We start from the raw sequence: 19527 nt of genomic DNA, 5'->3' as shown, positions 1-19527 counted from the left end.
TTAAAAACCAGAATGATTATGTAACTGCTTTAAAGAAAACGTTGACATGATTACATCAATGATCAAAACAAAACAAAACCACCCAGTGCATAGAAAAAGGGATGGAAGGAACACAATGATTGTGTTCCCATTGGCAATTTATTTCCCCTATTCTCTTTTTTCCAAAATTAAAAAAAAATGTAACTATGGTAAGTGCAAAATGTTAAAAACTTATTTAAATAAAGGGCAAAACGTAAGACAAAAAAAAAAAGTTCCCCGTAACCTCATCCTAACACAACATAATGTTTTTACTTCTAGATGCCCTTGTTCACATACATGCTTATTTTTCATAGCTGCAAGTACTGACAAATGTAGCTTTGTGTGTCCTTTTCATTTGAACTTTATTGTCCACATTGTTTCATATTTCTACATAGTTGTCATAATTGGCATTTCTAATGGCTGCCCCGCATTCCATGGTGTTAACATTCTATACTTTGGACATATACAAGAATTGGAAACAATTCTTGACTCTTTTAGGTAAGATATAATGAGTATTTTTGTTCATTTAGCATTTTGAATTTGTTGAATTCTTTCCTTAAAGTGAATTCCCAGCCATGAGAGCACTGTGTGAAAGACTTGAACTCTTATTATGGCTTTTGCTTTGCACCTAGTGAGATCCTCCTTTCCCAAAGACAAAAATTGAATATAGATGGTCCCTAGCTGTGTACAGCTATACCTGTCCCATGCTTCTCTCACCAGTATTGAGCACCTGTGATAATTGTAAATATTGTGTATTGTTTCTAAATAAGTTATGATTATCAAAGAAAATTTAGAAAAGTCAGAAATGCATAAAGAAGAAAATAAACTATCCATAATCCCATCCCTGAGAGATAAAGATGTTAAAAATGTATATCCTTCCATGTATATATTTCATGTTATATCATGTGGCTCTAGCAAAGTGTAACCACTTCTTTATTGTTGGCTAATTTCCATTTTGGAGATCTATTCTAAATAATACTGGAATGAACTTTCTTGTGAATAAATCTGTGCACATCTTGGAATTATTCCTTGGGGAAATACCCAGAAGCAGAATTGTTGGGTCAAAAAGTATGGCCATTGTTAGGGCTCCTGGTGAATTATTGAAAACTTGCTGAAAGGGAACTGTGCCACTTTATACTTCATCCATTAATGTTTGGATGTTACTCCTGCCATCACTAGGTTAACACCAATGGCCATTTATTTATCTATTTATCTTGAAAGAGTTTTGGGCCTCTCTGCTTCTTGGTTCCTGGACATGTCGTTACTTATGTCTTCCTTGGTCTATTGACACAAAATCCCAGACTTTATTTTTAATTTGGGATTTCCCTCAGGTGCCATCTGTTGGTGGATTTTACCCATCTTCATTTTCCACCCAGCCCTCAAACTGTACCCTATAGCATGTGTACTTGAATTTACTAGATTGTTTTTTAAAATCTAAAATTATTTGAAAGAGACTTTTTTTTTTGTTTGTTTTGTTCATTTATTTGTTTTGTTTTGACATTGCTTGTTTTTTTTTAATCAAAAATTTTCCCATTTTTGGTCATTTGTTCAATAAATACTTGTTGAATTTTAATTTGAGGAACTAAACGTTTAGAGAGGAAGATGGACAGATAATTATAAAACAATGTGATGAATGTCTGGATTAGGTTATTTACAGTGGGTTGTTGAGGACATAAAGAAAGAAGTCATTTATTCCACATGAGGTATTTGGGGAGGAATTACAGAGGAAGGAGCATCTGAGCTTCATCTTAAAGGATAAGAAGGAATTCTACAGCAAGAGAAAGGGCATATGACAGAGAGGAGAAAGAGCATATGAAAAGGTATGGAGGCCTGAAAGGATGTGGTACATATGGAGAAAGAGAAAAAGTCTATGTGATGGAGTTTAAAATATGGGGGATTGGGGAGAAGTGAATCTGGGCCAGATTATTAAAAATACCTTATTAAACTAAGCTAAGGAGTTTAAACTTCATTCTGAAGGCTGAGAATTAAAAAGTTCTTTTAGGAAATCGTTTGGTAGATTGGACCCAGGGAGCCCGGTTAAAAGACTTTAATAAACTGTCTCAGTGGAAGCTGACAAGTTCCTGAGTCAGGTTGGTGCAGTAAGGACGAAGGTGGAGCATTGTGGAAATTCAAGCTACATTTCTTACAGAAAATCTGCAGGCCTTGGCAAGTGATACCTCTGCCATGCTGTAGGCTGCATGTGTATATGTGTGGATTCTGAGGGAGAATTTCTACCCTATCTTCCATGCAGTAATTTGCCAGTATGCAGATAAGGTAATGCACAGGAAAGAACTTAGCAAATTAGAGGTGCTCTATAGATGTAAAAACTTATTCAAATTAATGGTAACTAAGAAATCCTGCCCAGAAGAGCTCTTTCAACAATTAAATACGACAGTGTGTACAAAGCATCTAGCACCTAGGAGGCTCTAGGCAGATAGTCATTCTCTTGTAGAGATGGGACCTGAGTCACTTAGGAGAATTCCTATATTTTATCCTCATCCAATGGGGTCCCAAAGCATAAGGACACTTGCTTTCCTTTTGCAAGGAGGGAATCTGTTTAAACAGCTGAGGGAAGGGTCCAGCCTGGAGAGTTTTCTAGCAGGGAGGGAGACACCTCTGTTCTTGGTAGGCCTCCCTCCATCCCTTGGGCAGAGGGCCACCAGAGGAAATGTTTGCAGCCCAGTTCTGGGCCATCGCCATGGTCCTGACCTCGGGTTGCCTAGCCGGTCTGCATTGTGTGCTCTGTTGGGGAGGGGTGCAGTGGGGGTGGAGATGCTGATAAGGAGACCCTTCCGGTCCAGTCAAGCAAGGCGCAGGAAAGCTTCTGCAGAGGAAAGATTAGACACAATCCCTGGTTTAGAGAACACGGGGAGGGCAGTGGGACAAAACCATGGAGCTCTTTGTGGGTGGTATTGTTTATTGTTGGAAAAGGACAACAGAAGGAGGCTTGCCTGCTTGTGCAGAAGAGGGAAACAGCCAGTTGGGTCTGGAAAGGCCTTTTTTAGATCGGTTCAACAGACATGTTTTGCAGACAGAAGCTCCCCATCTTGGAAAGGGAATAGTGAATGGAAAGGGTGTTTTTTCCCCCAAAGAAATAGGGTGCCAGTATTTCCAGGCGTGTCTAAGACTCTTCGTCAAGCAGCTGCTCCCAGGTGCAGTGGTACAAAACAAATTAGCTCTCTCTGGGGAGTTAACTGAGTATAGGCCCAAGAGGATCCTAAGCAGTGGACTCTTCCTTCTCCATTCACCTGTCTGTGAAAAGCCAAATCTGCTATTCAGTGTAGTGGTGCTGGGTATAAGCAGCCTATTGCTATTAAAAGTGAAAGAGCACTATTACTTAAACAAGATAATCCGGACGTTTGCTTTATTTAGTGCTGGTGAAATGCTGTTTGATTGATAAATTTTCATTTTTCTTAGATGTGTGGTATCCTAAAATCATTTTATAGTTCAGGAAATAGGAAAATACAGAGGAATACATACCAAGAATAAAATACAATATTTTATTGTCTTGATTTTTTAAAAATAATACTGTAGAGCTCTCAGGCTTGCTTTTTAAAATTTTACATGTCTTACAAAATAATCCTAAGGGCTATTTTTGTGCTCCTTTCTCCTTACCCCACCCCACTGCACGGGTCCATGTCAGTCTCCCCTGCTGTATGCCCTTGGCCTTGCCCATAGGGATTTATATTTGCAGAGCTTATTTGTCCTGGCAGCAGCTCTGATTTAGAGTCAGGGGACCTGTGTGTGCTCTGCTGGCTCTGTTGCTAACATGCTGTGTGTCCTGAGGCATATCACCTTCTGGGCTCCAATTCCCATCACTGTAAAATAGGGAGGAAAAGACTGACTCCTCCTGATTCCTCAGAAAGATTCTGTGTCAGTGGGTTGGGAGAGTAATTTCTAAGCTGTGATTCAGACAATACAAATGTGCAAGAGTTTTAATTTTACTAGTGACAGAAATGAGCTATCGTTTGATCTTTTGGTTTTGGTTGTCACACGATGGATACTTGGTTTTGAGGGAAGTTGATCTGAAGTGATGAATCCACAAGGTAGTGATTCCCTATGCTGCGTAATGAGGAATGGCTTAATACAGAAAGCAATGATAGAGACAGTGAAGTGGAAAAAGCAACTCTAGAGTCTGGATGGAGTCCTTCCTGGGTTCCTTGTCACATTAAGTTGTGTGGCACGTTAGACAAATGGACAAGCAGACAGTTAGAAATAGAGCACCCAAAACAGATTTTTAAAAGGACCTCTCTTAGTATTAGGAAAACTGTCTTGCCTTTCAAACACTACTGTAGACTGAGTGGAAGAACAGAGTATAATTTGTTGTGTCAGGTTATCTTTCTTTTTCACTAGAAGGAGTTAGATACTACAGGCTCCCCAGGGACAGCCATTGTTACCAAGTTTCTTTTGTATCCTTCCAGAGATATTTTATGTATATACCAATATATAATTATATCTCCTCTCTTTTTTTCATACTATACACACCTTCCTGCTCCTTGCTTCTTACACTTAACGCATCTTACAGATGTCCATAGCAGGCTGTGTGGTATATTGATGTATGGATGCCACAATCTATACAACCACTTTCTTGCTGTTGGACTTTAAGGTTGTTTTCTTATTTGCTATAACAAACAACATGTCTTTGTACACACGTGTGAGTATAAATGTAGGATAGATTCCTAGAAGTGGAATTGCTGGCTCACAGGGTTTGTAACAGCATTTTTAGTTTTAAATTCAATACTACTGTCCATAGAGGTTGTATTGATTTACCTACCACTAGGAGTCTGTAAGTGCCCCATTTCCCCATAATTTTCCAATATAGGGATGAAAAATGACCTCTTACATTCAACAACAAAAAGATAAACAACCCAATTAAAAAAAGGAGAAAGGACTTGAATAGAAATTTCCCCAAACTATACAAATGGCCAATAAGCCCATGAAAAGATGCTCAACATCACTGGTGATCAGAGAAATCCAAATCAAAACCACAATGAGATGTATTTCATACCAGCTAGAATGGCTGTTATTTTTTTAAAAAATGGCAAATAACAAGTGTTGGTGAAGATGTGGAGAAATTGGAGCCCTCATGCATTGCTGGTGGGGATGTAAGTGGTGAGGCACTGTGGAAAACAGTTTGGTGGTTCCTCAGAAATTTAAACCTAGAATTACCATAAGTCTTGGCAATTCCCCTTCTGCGTGTATACCCCAAATAACTGAAAGCAGTGGAAACAGATTATTTGCATACACAGCATTATTCTCAATAGCCAGAAGGTGGAAACAAGCCAACTGTCCATCAACAGATGAGTGGATAAACAAAAGGATGGTATACACATACAAAGGAATATTATTCAGCCATAAAAAGAATGAAGTACTGATACATGCAACAAAGTGGATGAACCTTGAAAACATCGTGCTAAGTGAAATAAACCATATACAAAAGGAAAAATATTGTATGATTCCATTTCTATGAAATATCTAGAATAGGCAAATTCACAGAGACAGAAAGTAGATTAGAAGTTACCAGGAGTTGAGGGGAGGAAGGAATGGAGAATTATCGCTTAATCAGTAAAGAGTTACTTTTGGGGTGATGAAAATATTCTGAAAATAGATAGTACTGATGGTTGTACAATATTGTGAATGTAATTAATGCTACTGAATTGTAAACTTAAAAATGGTTAAAATGGCAAATTTTATGCTATAAATATTTTTTGTCACAAAATTTAAACAAAAGGCCTCTCATTGTTTGAATTTATATTTCTGCTATGAATGAGGGTGAGCATTTTAAAATATATTTATAAGTGCCATTTTTGTTTTCTTCCTTTTGAGCCATCTACTAATGTCCTTTTGCCTATTTTTTTCTATTGGTTTATTAGATTTATCTTAGTGATTCGTGAGAATTCTATGCATTTAAGGAAATTAGTTCTTAGTTATACATATTGCAGATATTTTGGTCAATTCTTCATTTTTATTGTTTTGTCATGCAGAATTAAATATAAAGGAATTAGTCAAATTTTTGTCAATAGTTTTATTTTATGGCCTTAATTTTAAGTAGTTCCGAGACCATCTTACCCATTTTAAGATTTTGTGTATATCATGTTTTCTTCTAGTATTTTCATGCTTTCAGTTTTTTAAGATCCAAATCTCAACTCCCATCTGGAATTTATTTTAGTATAAGAAGTGAGATAGAGGTCCAACTTAGTTTTTTCATAAAGACTTGGGTTTTGAATCTTGGCACTTTTGTTCATTAGCTGTGTGATTTTGAGCAAGTTAATTAAGTTCTCTGAACCTCAGTTTCCTCATCTGTAAAATGAGAATAATAATAACACCAACCTAATGGGACTGTTGAAAAAATTTAAATAAGATTATATGTGGAAAAACACTTAGCACATTTCCTGGCATACAAAGTGTCCAAATCATGGTCCATCTATGTAAGAACCTGGGAAAACATTGTGTGTTCCGGCAATGGGGAGCTGTTGTACGTGGCTGGGATGCAGAAGCCACCATGCCACTCACTAGTCTGTGACTTAGAGTGAGTCACTTCAACACTGAAACCTCAATTTCTTTACCTGCATAGTGAAAGATAAGAAACAGCTCATGTGGTTGTTGGAAGGTCCAGATTAGATAATTTCTGTGAAAGCATTCTGTAGACTATAAAGGGCCATATAAGAATGCTGGAGATCAGGCCTGATGAATGTGGAACAGCCATGGCACAGGTGGGAGTTTGACATCCGTGAATAAGAATAATAATTAACTTGCAATAACATGAAATTAGCAGCTGATGTAAAGCAAGTGAGTTTGCAGCAGTTCATTATAGTAAGGTGTAGTAATTGCCTCCTAGTAATTAAGCAATAATGAGCTTCCTGAGGCAGAACCTCATTTAGGGTGAAAGATAGATAAAGCTATTTCAATTCTTGAGTGCAGCAGTGGGATACATAGAGGTGTCTCGTTGAGGCATGGTCTTTGTCCTTAAGGACAGTAGGGGCAATAGACAGGTAGAGTATGGCTTCCTCTACCAGGCAGACACAGAGATGCAATTGGAGGAAGGTCCACAGTGCCCTGGGATTGTCCAGGAAGGCGAGACTTGCCTGCACAGCCTCATATGCCAGACTGAATGCTGTCCCTGGAGTCTAACCCAAATTCTGAAGAATCCCGGCCCAGTAATACCTTCTTGAAAGTTTGCTCTTTGCCCCCTTTTAGTCCTCTGTTTGATTGTTTTGGATTTAGCAGGGATATCTTGTATTTCATGCCCCGCCCAGCTACTTCCATCACTTCTGGGTGGACATGGTATTGTGCTTAGGGCTTCTGCTTTTACTGTGACCTGATTACTCACATTTTTCTTAGTAAGTTTGCCAGATAAAATATAGAATGCCTAGTTAAATTTGAATTTCAGATAAATAGTGAATAACTTTTAGTATAAGTGTGTCCCATGCCATATTTAGGTCATATGTATATACTAAAAAATGATTCATACATCCCGTGAAAGATTTGGAACAAATTCACATTAAAAAATTATTTTTGTTTCTTTGAAATTCAAATTAAGTGTGAGTTTTTGTTGTTGTGGTTGTTTTTGCTTGTTTGTTTTTTGCTGTATCTGGCAACCCTGCCTGGTCAGCCCTGATGTCAAATGCTATAAAACTAGTATTTGCCCCACTAATGTTTCATGAAGTCCTAAGTAGCAAGGGATGTTAAAAGATGTTATATGAAAAATGAATTCTCAGCTAAAATTATGTTTGTTAAATCCTGGGTTAAACAAAGTGAGCCAGTTTTCTTCATGTGGGAATTTTCAGAAACTTTTGAATCTCTAAGACTGGATTATAGTATTTAATATTTCTTAAAATTATATCACTGTGAAGTTTCCCACTTCCTATTTAGGAGGTCACAGGAACAAATGTTAAATCAGTGAATGCTGAGGGTTTTTGGTAATCATTCTGTTTGCAGATCATGAATTCTGATTTTGGTTCTGGGAAAATATCACTGTTTAAAAAAAAGAAAAACTTCATGTGGTTCTCTGATGCTATTTCTGTTTAAAAAACCATAAATTTATAAAATATATACATATACATGGCTGTATATAAATTAAAAGACTAGAAGGATGTATACCAAAATGGTAACTGCAATTATCCCCAGTTTGGGGTATGGGTAGGGAAAGGAATTAGAAGTCATGTTCTTCTCCTTTTTGTCTGTCTGTATTTTCTATATTTTCTGGAGTCAGCTTATACGACTTGTCAGTAAGGGTAAAAAGATTCAATTATATTTTTTAAAAAAAGCCCTTTTCATATATTATCTTATTTGTCTTTCAAGTCACTCAATGAATTAGGTTCTCATATTATCCCTATTTGATGGATAAGGAAACTTATACAGCTTTTAAACAGACCAGGGTCCCTTGGTTTCATTACCCAGGCTCCCTCTTTGGTATGAGAGAATGACTGGCTGGAGGGCACGTGCCATCATGGGAAGGGGCTTTGGCATCTATTCACCACCCCTCCGCCCCTTGGTTTATAGTTGAACAGGTCAAGGCCCTGAAAGGAAAAGGAACCTGCCCAAGACACATCATTTTTGAACAAGGACAAGTCAGTGGAAGTAGGGTGAGGGTGGGAGGGATTTGACCTCTATTCACTAGAAGCCTTATTTTATCTGTTTTACTGAGCAAAGTCCCACCCAAAAGGACAAGGGAAAAAATACACTGATGTACAATGGTGAATACATCTTTTTAAAATAGGTCAATTTGATAAAGGGTTTATGTTACCAAAATCATATTGCTTAAAACTGTTCTTTTAAAAATCTTTTCATAATCTCATTTCCTGTCTTTTTTCACTCATTTCTTTTCTTTTCCTCCTCTATTTTTTTCTTTTTGACTCTTATGCTCATTAAGGGTACATGAATACACCCAATTATTTAGAGCTTTTGTGGTGATTATGATATTTGAAGTTTTGCCACAGGCTTGTTCATCCGAGTAGTGTTCCTGTTCATTTCCACGGTACTTAATTATATGGATGACTGGTGAATGAATTGTTGGGGTGGCATGCAAGGAAGGGGGTCACGTGTCTTGGGATCAGCTCTTGAAAGAAACCTTGCTTGGATGGCACAGTGAGGAGCACTGCTACATTGATCTGGAATCAGTGTGTGGCCCCACTTAATGTAGGTATACTACTTCCAAAGCAGGGGAATTCTAGAACATTGCAGTTCCAGGGGTACTGGAGTTTCATTTAGCTCAGCCCCCAACCCTCAGAACAGATAACAGTGACATCATCAACCACAAGGCGTGGGTGCAGTATTCTGTTTCAGAAGGAGCCAGGCCCAGGATCTTGGTTTGAATCCTGGTTCTGAAACTAACTAGCTGTGTGACTTTAGGGTAACCTCTCTGTGTGTTCCAGTTTGCTAATGCTGCTGTTTTGTAAAACACCAGAAGTGGATTGGCTTTTATAAAGGGGTTTTATTTGGTTACAAATTACAGTTCTACAGCCATAGAAGTGTCCCAAACCAAGGCATAAACATGAGTATACCTTCACTGGAGAAGGGCCATTGGCGTCCGGAAAACCTCTGTTAGCTCGGAAGGCATGTGGCTGGCATCCGCTTGCACCTAGGTTGCGTTTCAAAATGGCATTCTCCAAAATGTCTCTCTAAGCTGCAGCTGCTCTGAGGTCCTTCTGTTTGTGAGCCTTTACAGGGCTCCAGTACACTAATCAAGTCTCATACTGAATGGACAGGGCCACACCTCCATGGGAATAATCTAATCAGAGGTATTACCCATAGATGGGTGGGCCACATCTCTATGGGAGCAGCCTAATCCAAAGATTCCAACCTAATCAACACTAATATGTCAGTCCCCACAAGACTGCATCAAAGAACACGGCATTTTGGGGGACATAATACATCCAAACTGGCACACTGTGCCTCAGTTTCCTCTTCTGTAAATTGGGGATCATAATAGTGCCTACCTCATACAGTTGTCATGAAGATTAAATGAGTGAATACATGTGGAAGAGTAATCTGGCACATAATAAGCATTGAATAACTGTCAGCTATTATTAATAGTAACAGAATATAATAGAGTATAATAGAGTAGTGCTTGGCAGTCGCATATCTTGTGACATGTTTGCTCCCCAGACAAGGTGCGACTTTTGTTGCCAATTTAAGGCTGGGTGTAACTAGCCAGTATTCCTCTGAGTGGATTCCACCCTCCTGGGATGTATCACGAGGTGATGGTGATGCCTAAGCTACTACCATGTGGACCAAATAAAAGGGCTTCCTGAAAGCATAGTTTCCGGAGAATCTTGTGAACTTTTCACTCAGTTATGTGTTTCCTATTAGAAACAGAAGAGTAACTACAGCAGGTAACCTGGAGTTTATAGTCCAAGCCTTTGCCACAGACAGCCTGTAATTTTAAAGAGATCACATTTTTTTTCCCCAGAAGTTCATTTAAAAAACATTAAACTGAGCATTTAAGTAATTTCTTGTAGAAAGGGGAGGGGTCTTCCACTTTTAGTCCATGGCTTGTTCCCGATTGTAACCATGTGAGACAGCACTGACTGGACAAAGTGTCTCTTTTGCCTTCTTTTCCTTTACGTACATGATTTGGGCACCATTAACCTTTTCTTAGGGGCCCTGTTTCTTGGGCCTTTATTTTTGGGCGTTCTTTGGATTCTCTACTGTGTTGCTTTTACCTCTGCTGAAGTTGGAGAAATAAATGTGTGTCAAACAATTTATGCACAGAAAAAAATGCGGCCCAGTCCTTGTGTTATTTCTTACTGACTTATGAAAGCAGTGAGTTGCGGTCCATATGGGGTCTGCAGATCCTCAGGTCTTCCCTGCTATCCTTGTGCCTATCCCTGAGTTTTCTTTTCTTTTAACTTTTAACAGCATTATTTAGTTATAATTGACACACTATGCATCTGAGTTTTTATTAGGAGCTTGACTTTGATTCTTATTTAAACTAGGAGAGTATGGTGGAAAGAGTTCTATATTTGAAGCCAGAGGGGAAGAGAAAAGAGAAATCACCTTTACTGAGTACTTGCTCTTCATCTTTTAATTCTTCAGATCCTTCCTGAGCTCTTACTATGAGCCAAGTGTTGTGAAAGGCAATGGAGGGCAGTGGTTCAAGGACATGGGTGCTGGAGCCAGGCTGTCTGGGTTTGAATCCCAGCTCCACCAGGCATCAGGTGTGGGGCCTCAACGACTTCTTATTTAATTTCTCTTGTGCCTCAGTATCCCTATCTATTAAGTGAGGATATTAATAGTGCCCACCTCTTGGGACTTGTGAAAACTAAATGCATTAATATTGTGGCGTGCATGAAACAGTACCTAGCACTCAGTAAGCAGTGTATATGTGTTAGCTGACATGAAGATGATGATGATGATGATGATGATGATGGCAGTGACAACAATGATGACGGGACAGGTTGGCCCTATAGAGCAGGGCTCAACCAAATTCCTCATTGCTCTCATGCTGCTCACAGTCATGAGCATGTGTGTGAGTGTGAGTGTGTGTGTATGGAGAGCTGAGGTGCTGAGGGATGCATTGGGGTGTGAGAAAGACATAAATAGTTAATTACAGTAAGGCATGGTGAGTTTTACTATAGGAGAGGAAGAGGGTGCTGTGGGAGCATATAGCAGGAAGGCCCAGCCTCCCTCACAGGCCAGAGAAGCATACCAGAGGACGTGTTGTTTAAGCTGAGATATAAAGGAGGAGTAAAAGTTAGCTGGGTTGTGGGTGGGGAAGGGAGGTTGTGTTCTGTGTTATAGGCAGAAAAAACAGATTATGTGTCGATTTGAGAAGAAAAGCAATCCCATGATGTTTAAGGAACTCAAGGAATCCAGTGAGTCTGGAGTGTAGGGTATGAAGAGAGTGATGAGAAATGAGACTGGTGATACAGGCAGGAGCCAGATGTGGAAAACCTTGTGAGTCATATTAAGGAGTTTGGATGGCTAAGAGTCAGGTCCTGTCTTTCAGGGTTTCCATTAATTCCTGTAAGCATCAAAACTCTGGGATGCACCTGTTATTAGCCCCATTTTGTCAATGGGGAAGTTGAGGCCGAGAAAAACTGTCACTCACACAAAGGCACACACTTTGAAGGTAGCCAGCCAGGATTTGAACCTAGGTGTCTCTGACTGCAAAGCTAGAGATGTGTGAATGACACCACATGCCTTTTGAACTTGAAGTCTGGATATTAGCTTTATGACTTCTGGCTACCCTCTTAATTTCTCTGAACACCAATAAAATAGGTAATATATTAATAAATATCAGCCTATGGACATGTGATGACAAATGGAGATATACATAAAGTGCCACGATTAGTACCTGGCATATAGCAAATGCCACTGGTGCTTATGGACCCAGATTCTTATATAGAGAATATTTTTCCTTTATAGTTCCAGTCAACTGAGACAGAACCCCATGAGCTGCCACTTGTGTATTGTCACTCATCTTTCCAAGGATCCATTGAAATGCATATGGAAATCACCTTTGCCCACAGGAAATTCACTTCCCCAGTTAGTTGATAGATTTAGGAGCAGTGGACTCTCCTTTCTGCCCCATGACCCTGCAGCCCTTTGGGTTTCAGATCTACTGGCACGATTGACCCTGACGCTTCTCTTCCTCTCTCACACACTCTTACCCTCGGGGGTCACTGATTGTCCTCTTCCTTTCCCTCCAGAGTCCACTAGGCTGTTCTGTCTGCACCTTATGACCTGAGCTCCACTGTTGGCTTGAACTGTCATTTAATCCTTTTTTTGGTTGTTACTAAACTTTTCTCTTGTTGGTCTTGAGAGCAGGTGGTCTCATCTCTGTATTTCCAATGCACAGTACCACAGTAGGTACTCAGTAAATCATGATTGCCTTCACTGGGATAGGGCTTTTTCGGTACCAAGTTTCTTTTGTAGTTTTTGTTTCTTTTTAAATCTTCATAACAATCCTCTGAAATAGAGCAGGTATTTTTTTTTTTTTAGTACAGTTGGAGAAACTAAAGTTTACACTGAAGCAATATAGCCATTAATTAAGTAAATCATTCTATAGAGTAGATGTTTACTAAGTGGACTGTGTCCCATGGGCTAGAAAAAGAGTTGAAAGACAGTTCCTTTCTTGAAGAGTGAGGCAGACATCTGAACAAATAATCGTTTACAGCAAGTGAAGTTTTAGGACTGAGGAATGGTGAAAGCACAAAAGAGATGGTGTTTAACCTTTTGGGGAAGATCAGGGAAAGATTCAGAGAGAAGGAGATGCTTGCTTTGGGCATTGAATGACTTCATGATGCAGAAAGAGTCAGGCTGGAGGGGACATCCTAGGCAGAGGAAGTGTCATATATCACAACTTAGAGGAATGAAGAGACGGGAACTATCAGAGGTGCTGTAGGATCAGTGTGGACAGCAGGCTGTGTATAGGAATTGGAAGGTGGTGAAAAAGGAATATGACTGTAAATCTCACTGGTAAGACCCCAAGACCCCCAGATTTTACGGGAGACTATGAGAGTCCTTCACAGGTCTTCCCCTCGACTCAATCTCCCAGTCGCTAGCACTCCCTCCCAGAGGCATACACGCGCACCTAAGCAACCTTTAAGCTTTGGATGTGCTCACCTTTGTCTCTACTTCTTTGTACCCCCAGCTCATCTGCACATAGATTTGTATCTTCTTTCCATGCTGAAAGAAAATAGATCAGTTTTATATCTGCTTTCCATGCTGAAAGAAAATAGATCTGATCATATGAGCAACCTGTGACCTGACTACTTGGAAGAATAAAGGTTACCAGGTGACAGGACATCTATGTGGTGTGAAGTAACTGGGAAGGACTAAAGTCCGTCTGTGACCAAACACCTGTGTTCCTCTCTTGCTGGCAGGGTCACCAGACGGGAACATGAAATTGCTCTTCAAATAAGTCAGACCTGTTATTCCTAAGGAGATGAGGCTGGTGCAGCTGGAGCTCTGTGGGCAAGTCTGACTGGGTTTGTTTCACTCTCGCCTATGTTTGCTTTGCAGCTGTGTAAATGAGTATGGAAGATTATGATTTCCTGTTCAAAATTGTTTTAATTGGCAATGCTGGTGTGGGGAAGACGTGCCTAGTCCGACGATTCACTCAGGTAAGGGAACTTGGAAACTCAGGGTTGGGTTTCTTGTTCTAGCCTGTGGGTTTAGGGGAAACTGGTCCCAGTGCCAGCCTCTTGGCCACAAGTCCTTACTGCACCCTTTTAAGAGTACGTGAGCTTTGTAGTCTTGATTAGGGTTTTGAAAGCCACATCAAGGGAGCATGGTTTGTTGCTTCCTTTAATGAAAGGGGCAAGTGGTTTTGCTTTCAGTGTGCAGTATCAAAAATAGATTATTAGTTAATACTAATCCACAGCTGGTAACAACAGAATCAGGGCATCAAATTGAACCAAATATTTAGTTTTTAAAAACTCAAATACAAATTGAATCCATCACCTTGCCCATGCCTCCTCACATCCTCTCAGGAAGCTGAGTGAATCATTTTGGTTTAGAACCAAATATGCCAATTTTCTAAATCTATTAAGTGGAATGAAATGGGAACAGTGGAGAAATTATCTGAACTGGATTGAATGTTTCCTCCGTGTTAGGTCCTTATCATGTCTGACCTAAGTTCAGCACCCTTTAGGGCTTCCTTTTGAGGATCACTGTCAGCGATTATATACTTGTTTTTATTCAGAAGCAAGAGAGAAATCGTTTTGAAGTTGACCTTTTTCTGTGTTTTCCCCTGAAAAATATGAATGGTGCCCTTGTTGAGATTACCATGCATGCATCTTGCATTTTCAAGTTGTGACTGCTAGTTCTTCTATCTAACGCAAAGGGGAACCTGGAGCTTGAAAGTCAAGACCTTGTCCGTGGTCTTGGCTCTGGCTTGCCCTGTGAGCCTGGGTAAGTCACCTCCTCTTTCTAGGCCCCCCTGCCTCCCTGCTGCACATAAGGGGCCTGATGATCTCCAAGGCCCCTTCCAGCTCCGACAGCCTGTGGTTCTGTGGAAAACTGGAGAGGCAGATCGTATAACACAAACAGCTTTAGGGCAGAGAGTCACCTTTGGAAATGTCAGGGTTTTTCCCATGATAAATGAGCACAGCATAGAGCCTGTGCTTTTAAACTAAGCCTTGGCTTAGTGAAACTAAAAGTAAAAATCTAACAAACACCTGGGCTCAGTCAACCACCATGGAAACTCCGATTGGTTTTACTTCCATCTAACATTAGTAATCTTTTCTGCTTTTGGCAGGATGGCAAGACTGCAGAGACGGAGAGAAGTTTTTAAGCCCCTTTATCAAAAGTTTCTTTGACCATATCTTATTACTGAAAGATTCCTTAGAGATTATTTAATCCACTCTTCTCACTTTACAGATGAAAATCTCAGGTCTAGAGAGACCGAATGACATGTTTATGATCTCACATCATGTTAATGGCAGGGCAAGGACTAGAACCCAGGTCTTCTGGTTTTCAGCCTGATAATTTTTAATCTTCTATGTGTTCTAACCTCTGAGACCATCAGAATCTGGCCTTTCTCTTTAAAAGCATGAACCCTGTAATTAAAGCAAAATGCAGACCATCTCGTTATTTTTCTTTTCTTTCCACTTCTTACCCCTCCTAGCCTCTCAGTTCCCCCCAAAGTTCTTGCTTTGTAGCCAGGATTTTGTTTGTTTTTGTTATTTAGTAGATGGTTAAAGTGAATTGGATTCAGCTGTTTTTGAGTTGTGAAGGCTTGGGAAACAAAATGATGATAGAAACATGGGAAGGGTTTGTTTTATGTTTTGGCATTTGCTAGGCTGCAAAACAGCTGGAGGTAGAAACTTGAAGTTTGGCAGGCTTATGATTGAGCCAAGCCAAAATAGAAGGAAATTGATTCAATATTTGTAAGTAAAATTATGAATGTTTATATTTACATGTTTTGAAGGCATGCAATGGAACATTTTCTGTCAGTTTGAAGCTCCCTCTTTTAAGTTTAAACTTTAAAGAGCTCTCATTTTTAGGGAATGGACTTAACAATTCCCAATTTTAGCTGCCGGAGCTAATAAAGTCCATTTTATTTTAAGTTCTGGAAATTCTGGAATGCAAGGAAAGAGGGAAGGGAGACTAGGTAAAGGGCTTTTTTCTTGATAGAATTCCTTCCTACCTCTGCTCCCTCCCCAAGCTTACGGGAAATATTGTGTAATAGTGAATTGCATTATGCATGTAATTTTGCTAAAATCCTCTTTCTGGTTAAGCTTCCAGTTTGAGGTAAAGCTTTTTGGGTTTTGAAATGCATACAGCAGCATTATGCTCATTGCATTTGCTCATTGCATTCGATTTAGAGGGTCCTCTCTTGTAAACACCACCTCCTCCCTGTGTAACAGAGCATAACTCTGAGGCCCAGAGGAGGGGACTAATTTGCCTGAGGTTACACAGTGGGTTGCTGCCTCCTGATTTAGTGCTATTTCTACCATTTAAGTCCCTGAATGACTTAATTTTCTTAGGTTATCTGCCAGTATCATTGGCCCTGATCTCACATAATTGTATGTGTATTGTGCATTGCAATGAGGAAAATTGTTATTATCTGCAGGGCAGAGGAAAAATCAAGGCTTCATTGTCTTGCTCATGTTTTTCATGATGCGGAGTCCTGGTTTCTTTTTTCATGTTGGTTGTCCAGCCCCATTGCTATCCATGCCCCAGACTGGTAACTGGTTTTAAGCTTGCTTGACTTTACCTCTTTTAGAGCAACTGTGCCTTTTACTTCCACTCCTAATGACCTCATCCCTGTGGCTCCCTGTTCCTCAATCTTATGCTTGTGTCTGATTTTTCTGTTTCATTCTTTGAAATTGGGCTCTCTGTCTCTGTTTCCTTTTCTCTTGTCACCCTCTCTCTCTTCCTTTCCCTTTGTTCCCCTTCCTCTTTCTTTTTACCTTTTTCAGCTCTCTCTCCTACTTTTCCCTTTTCTTTCCCCCTTAAAACATACACACAAAGTTAAACTAAACAGCACTGTCATGATATTAGGCAGAGTTATCTTTTTTACCGGTTTAGCTCAGCAGAAGGAAGGGCCGAGTGGCGGGTGGTAGGGGGTGGAGTGGGGAGGAGGGATTTCATTTAATTGCAAGATTTGCTTAATTATTTTCCATTATTTCTTCTTCAGGGTCTTTTCCCCCCAGGTCAAGGAGCCACAATTGGAGTTGATTTTATGATTAAAACTGTGGAGATTAATGGTGAAAAAGTAAAGGTAAGATGCTAAATGTTTAATAAGGCTTTCACTGTGCTATGTGAAAGTTTAGGGGAAATAGTGTTTTCACAACATTTATTAAGTCTCCTAATTGAAACCCACATTGAAAATAATATGCTCAGTCATGGAATCTTATTTCCAAACAGAGTCCTTCTAGTCCCTTTATGGGGGCAGAAAGGATTGTGGATGATGTATTTACAGATTGGAAGACAGCAAAGAGAAGGGCCAAGGCAAGTTTGCTGTCTCCTTTCATGTCAGAGGGCATGCAAAGATAAGGAAGAAATTTCTTTTTGGATCTTGTGAGTTGGTCCAATAAACAATTCTAAACAGTAGCCTCATGAGTCTACTGATTACTGAATTTCATTATGGGTCATTTGGTCATAACTAATCATTTACTAGAATTTTCCTGCCTCCCATCACACCCCTACCCCTAGCAAGGGAGAGAGATTAAATGAGGTGTCCAGGAAAGGCTCCATGATCTCCCCCCACTTATGGCTTCTGGATGGAAGTGTGGTGTATCCATAGATGGGAAGGAAGAGAGTATTGAGTACATGTTCCATATATTTAAACCAATCCATACTGTAAACCCTGTGAGGTAGTGGTATTCTCATTTTACACTTTTGGAGAGGTTAAGAAACTTACTTATTCTTAGTTACACATTTAGGAAGTGAGGAACCCAGGAGTTTAATCAGTTTTGCCAGCCAGTACCCACCCCCCTCAGTTTTCCTTTGCCATGGTTTGCTAATACTGCCGTTATGCAAAATACAGAAATGGATTGGCTTTTATAAAGGGGGTTTATCTGGTTACAAAGTTACAGTCTGAAGGCCATAAAAATGTCCAAATTAAGGCATCAATACAAGTCTGCCTTCACTGAAGGAAGGCCAGTGGCATCCAGAAAACCTCTGTTAGCTGGGAAGTCATGTGGCTGGTGTCTGCTGATTCCAGGTTGTTTTCCAGCTCCACTCTCAGCTCCAGTGTGTTCTTCAAAGTGTCTCTCTTGGCTGCAGCACATCCTTCTGTCTGTGAACACTTCTATAGGACTCCAGTGATCCAGTCAAGACCCACCCTAAATGGGCAGGGTAACACATCCTTGGAAGTTATCCAATCAAAGTCTTGCCCACAGTTGATTGAGTCACATCTCCATGGAAATACAATCAAAGGATTCCAACCCAATCAATACTAATACGTTTGCCCACGCAAGATTGCATTAAAGAACATAGCTTTTTGGAGGACGTAATACATCCACACTGGCACAGTGGGAATGAAGGCATTATAGGCCTGTCACCTTGGAGGAAGGAAAAGGAGGAGGCTGATGGTAAGAAACATGACCAGAGACTAAATTACACAGAGAGAGGGTAAAGGTATTGATCTTTCGCACCGTGCTCTACTTGCCCTTCAGAGTTATTGAAACTCCACTGTTAGAGATTTCAGAGCTCTCTAAGTCCCACAAAGAAGTAATGACTCTGGCACAACAGCACAATAAAAATGACAGCATCAGAATTCCAGCTAGATGCCAACCTAAGCATCCCTAGTTTGAGTCCATGCCATTTGCATCTTTCTCCCATATGTACCTGCACTTCTTCCTTGGAATGCTGTGAGGATGACCAAGAAGATACTCATCATCACAGAGAAGAATTCAGTATGAGGCTCCTGAGTGGGGGCATCTCCCAATATCCCTTTCAGTTCTGACTCCTCAAAATAGTTCCTTATGGCAGAAACATCCAAACCAAATGCAACAGTGAATGGAGAACGGGGCAGGTGGGGGTGGGGAGGTGCTAGAAGACAAAAGCAGGATATGAAATCCACCTAAATGCCAACTGGAAATCCCAGAAAAATAGTGTATTGGGGTGGAGAAAAGGAGCTAGGGTGTGGGGATAGGAAGAAGATAGGAGTGTGTACTGAAGAGGCATTGGCAGGAAGAGACTTTTGTACCTTTCTGTTGTTTCAGCAGAAGGAAGGTGGCTGCTAAACCAAGAAGCTGAATAAAGATAGCAACTGTTTCAGGAATTTTACTTCCAGATGTTTGGGTTTCCCATTTATATACATATTTGTATGTCAGTTCACACAAATTTTGATCAGAATTTGTTAGTGCTTATCATGTGCCAGGTACTGGCCATGAATAAGGGTGAATAAGAAATAGTTCCTACTTTTAAAGAAACAGGCTTATTTTTCTTGGCTGAATCCCAAGAATTGTATTTTTTCTGTGTACCACAACTTCAATTGTAAGTGCTTATTACACTCTGATAAAATCCATCATTTTATAAATCTGATTCCACCACCAAACTACATGCTTCCAAGAACAAGGGACATATCTTATCCATCTTTGTATTCACAGC

At 40.0% G+C, this 19527-nt stretch overlaps 1 protein-coding gene across 8 annotated transcripts in view; it reads left to right on the top strand.

Annotated features, from left to right (window-relative positions):
- Window positions 1–19527, top strand: part of RAB30 (RAB30, member RAS oncogene family) — a 95518-nt gene that overhangs the window by 51246 nt on the left and 24745 nt on the right. For all 8 annotated transcript variants that reach the window (XM_037840878.1, XM_037840877.1, XM_037840880.1 and 5 more), the window contains 2 exons: window positions 13987–14087; window positions 17108–17191. In XM_037840878.1, the coding sequence (XP_037696806.1) occupies window positions 13995–14087; window positions 17108–17191 (177 nt within the window). In that variant the 5' untranslated portion in view covers window positions 13987–13994. The remainder of the gene's footprint in view (window positions 1–13986; window positions 14088–17107; window positions 17192–19527) is intronic.

The sequence above is a fragment of the Choloepus didactylus genome, chromosome 6 (assembly GCF_015220235.1).
Source record: "Choloepus didactylus isolate mChoDid1 chromosome 6, mChoDid1.pri, whole genome shotgun sequence".
Classification (NCBI taxonomy): Eukaryota; Metazoa; Chordata; class Mammalia; order Pilosa; family Megalonychidae; genus Choloepus; species Choloepus didactylus.
The sequence above is the reverse complement of the archived record's forward strand: the minus strand, read 5'-3'. Positions and strand labels throughout refer to the sequence as shown.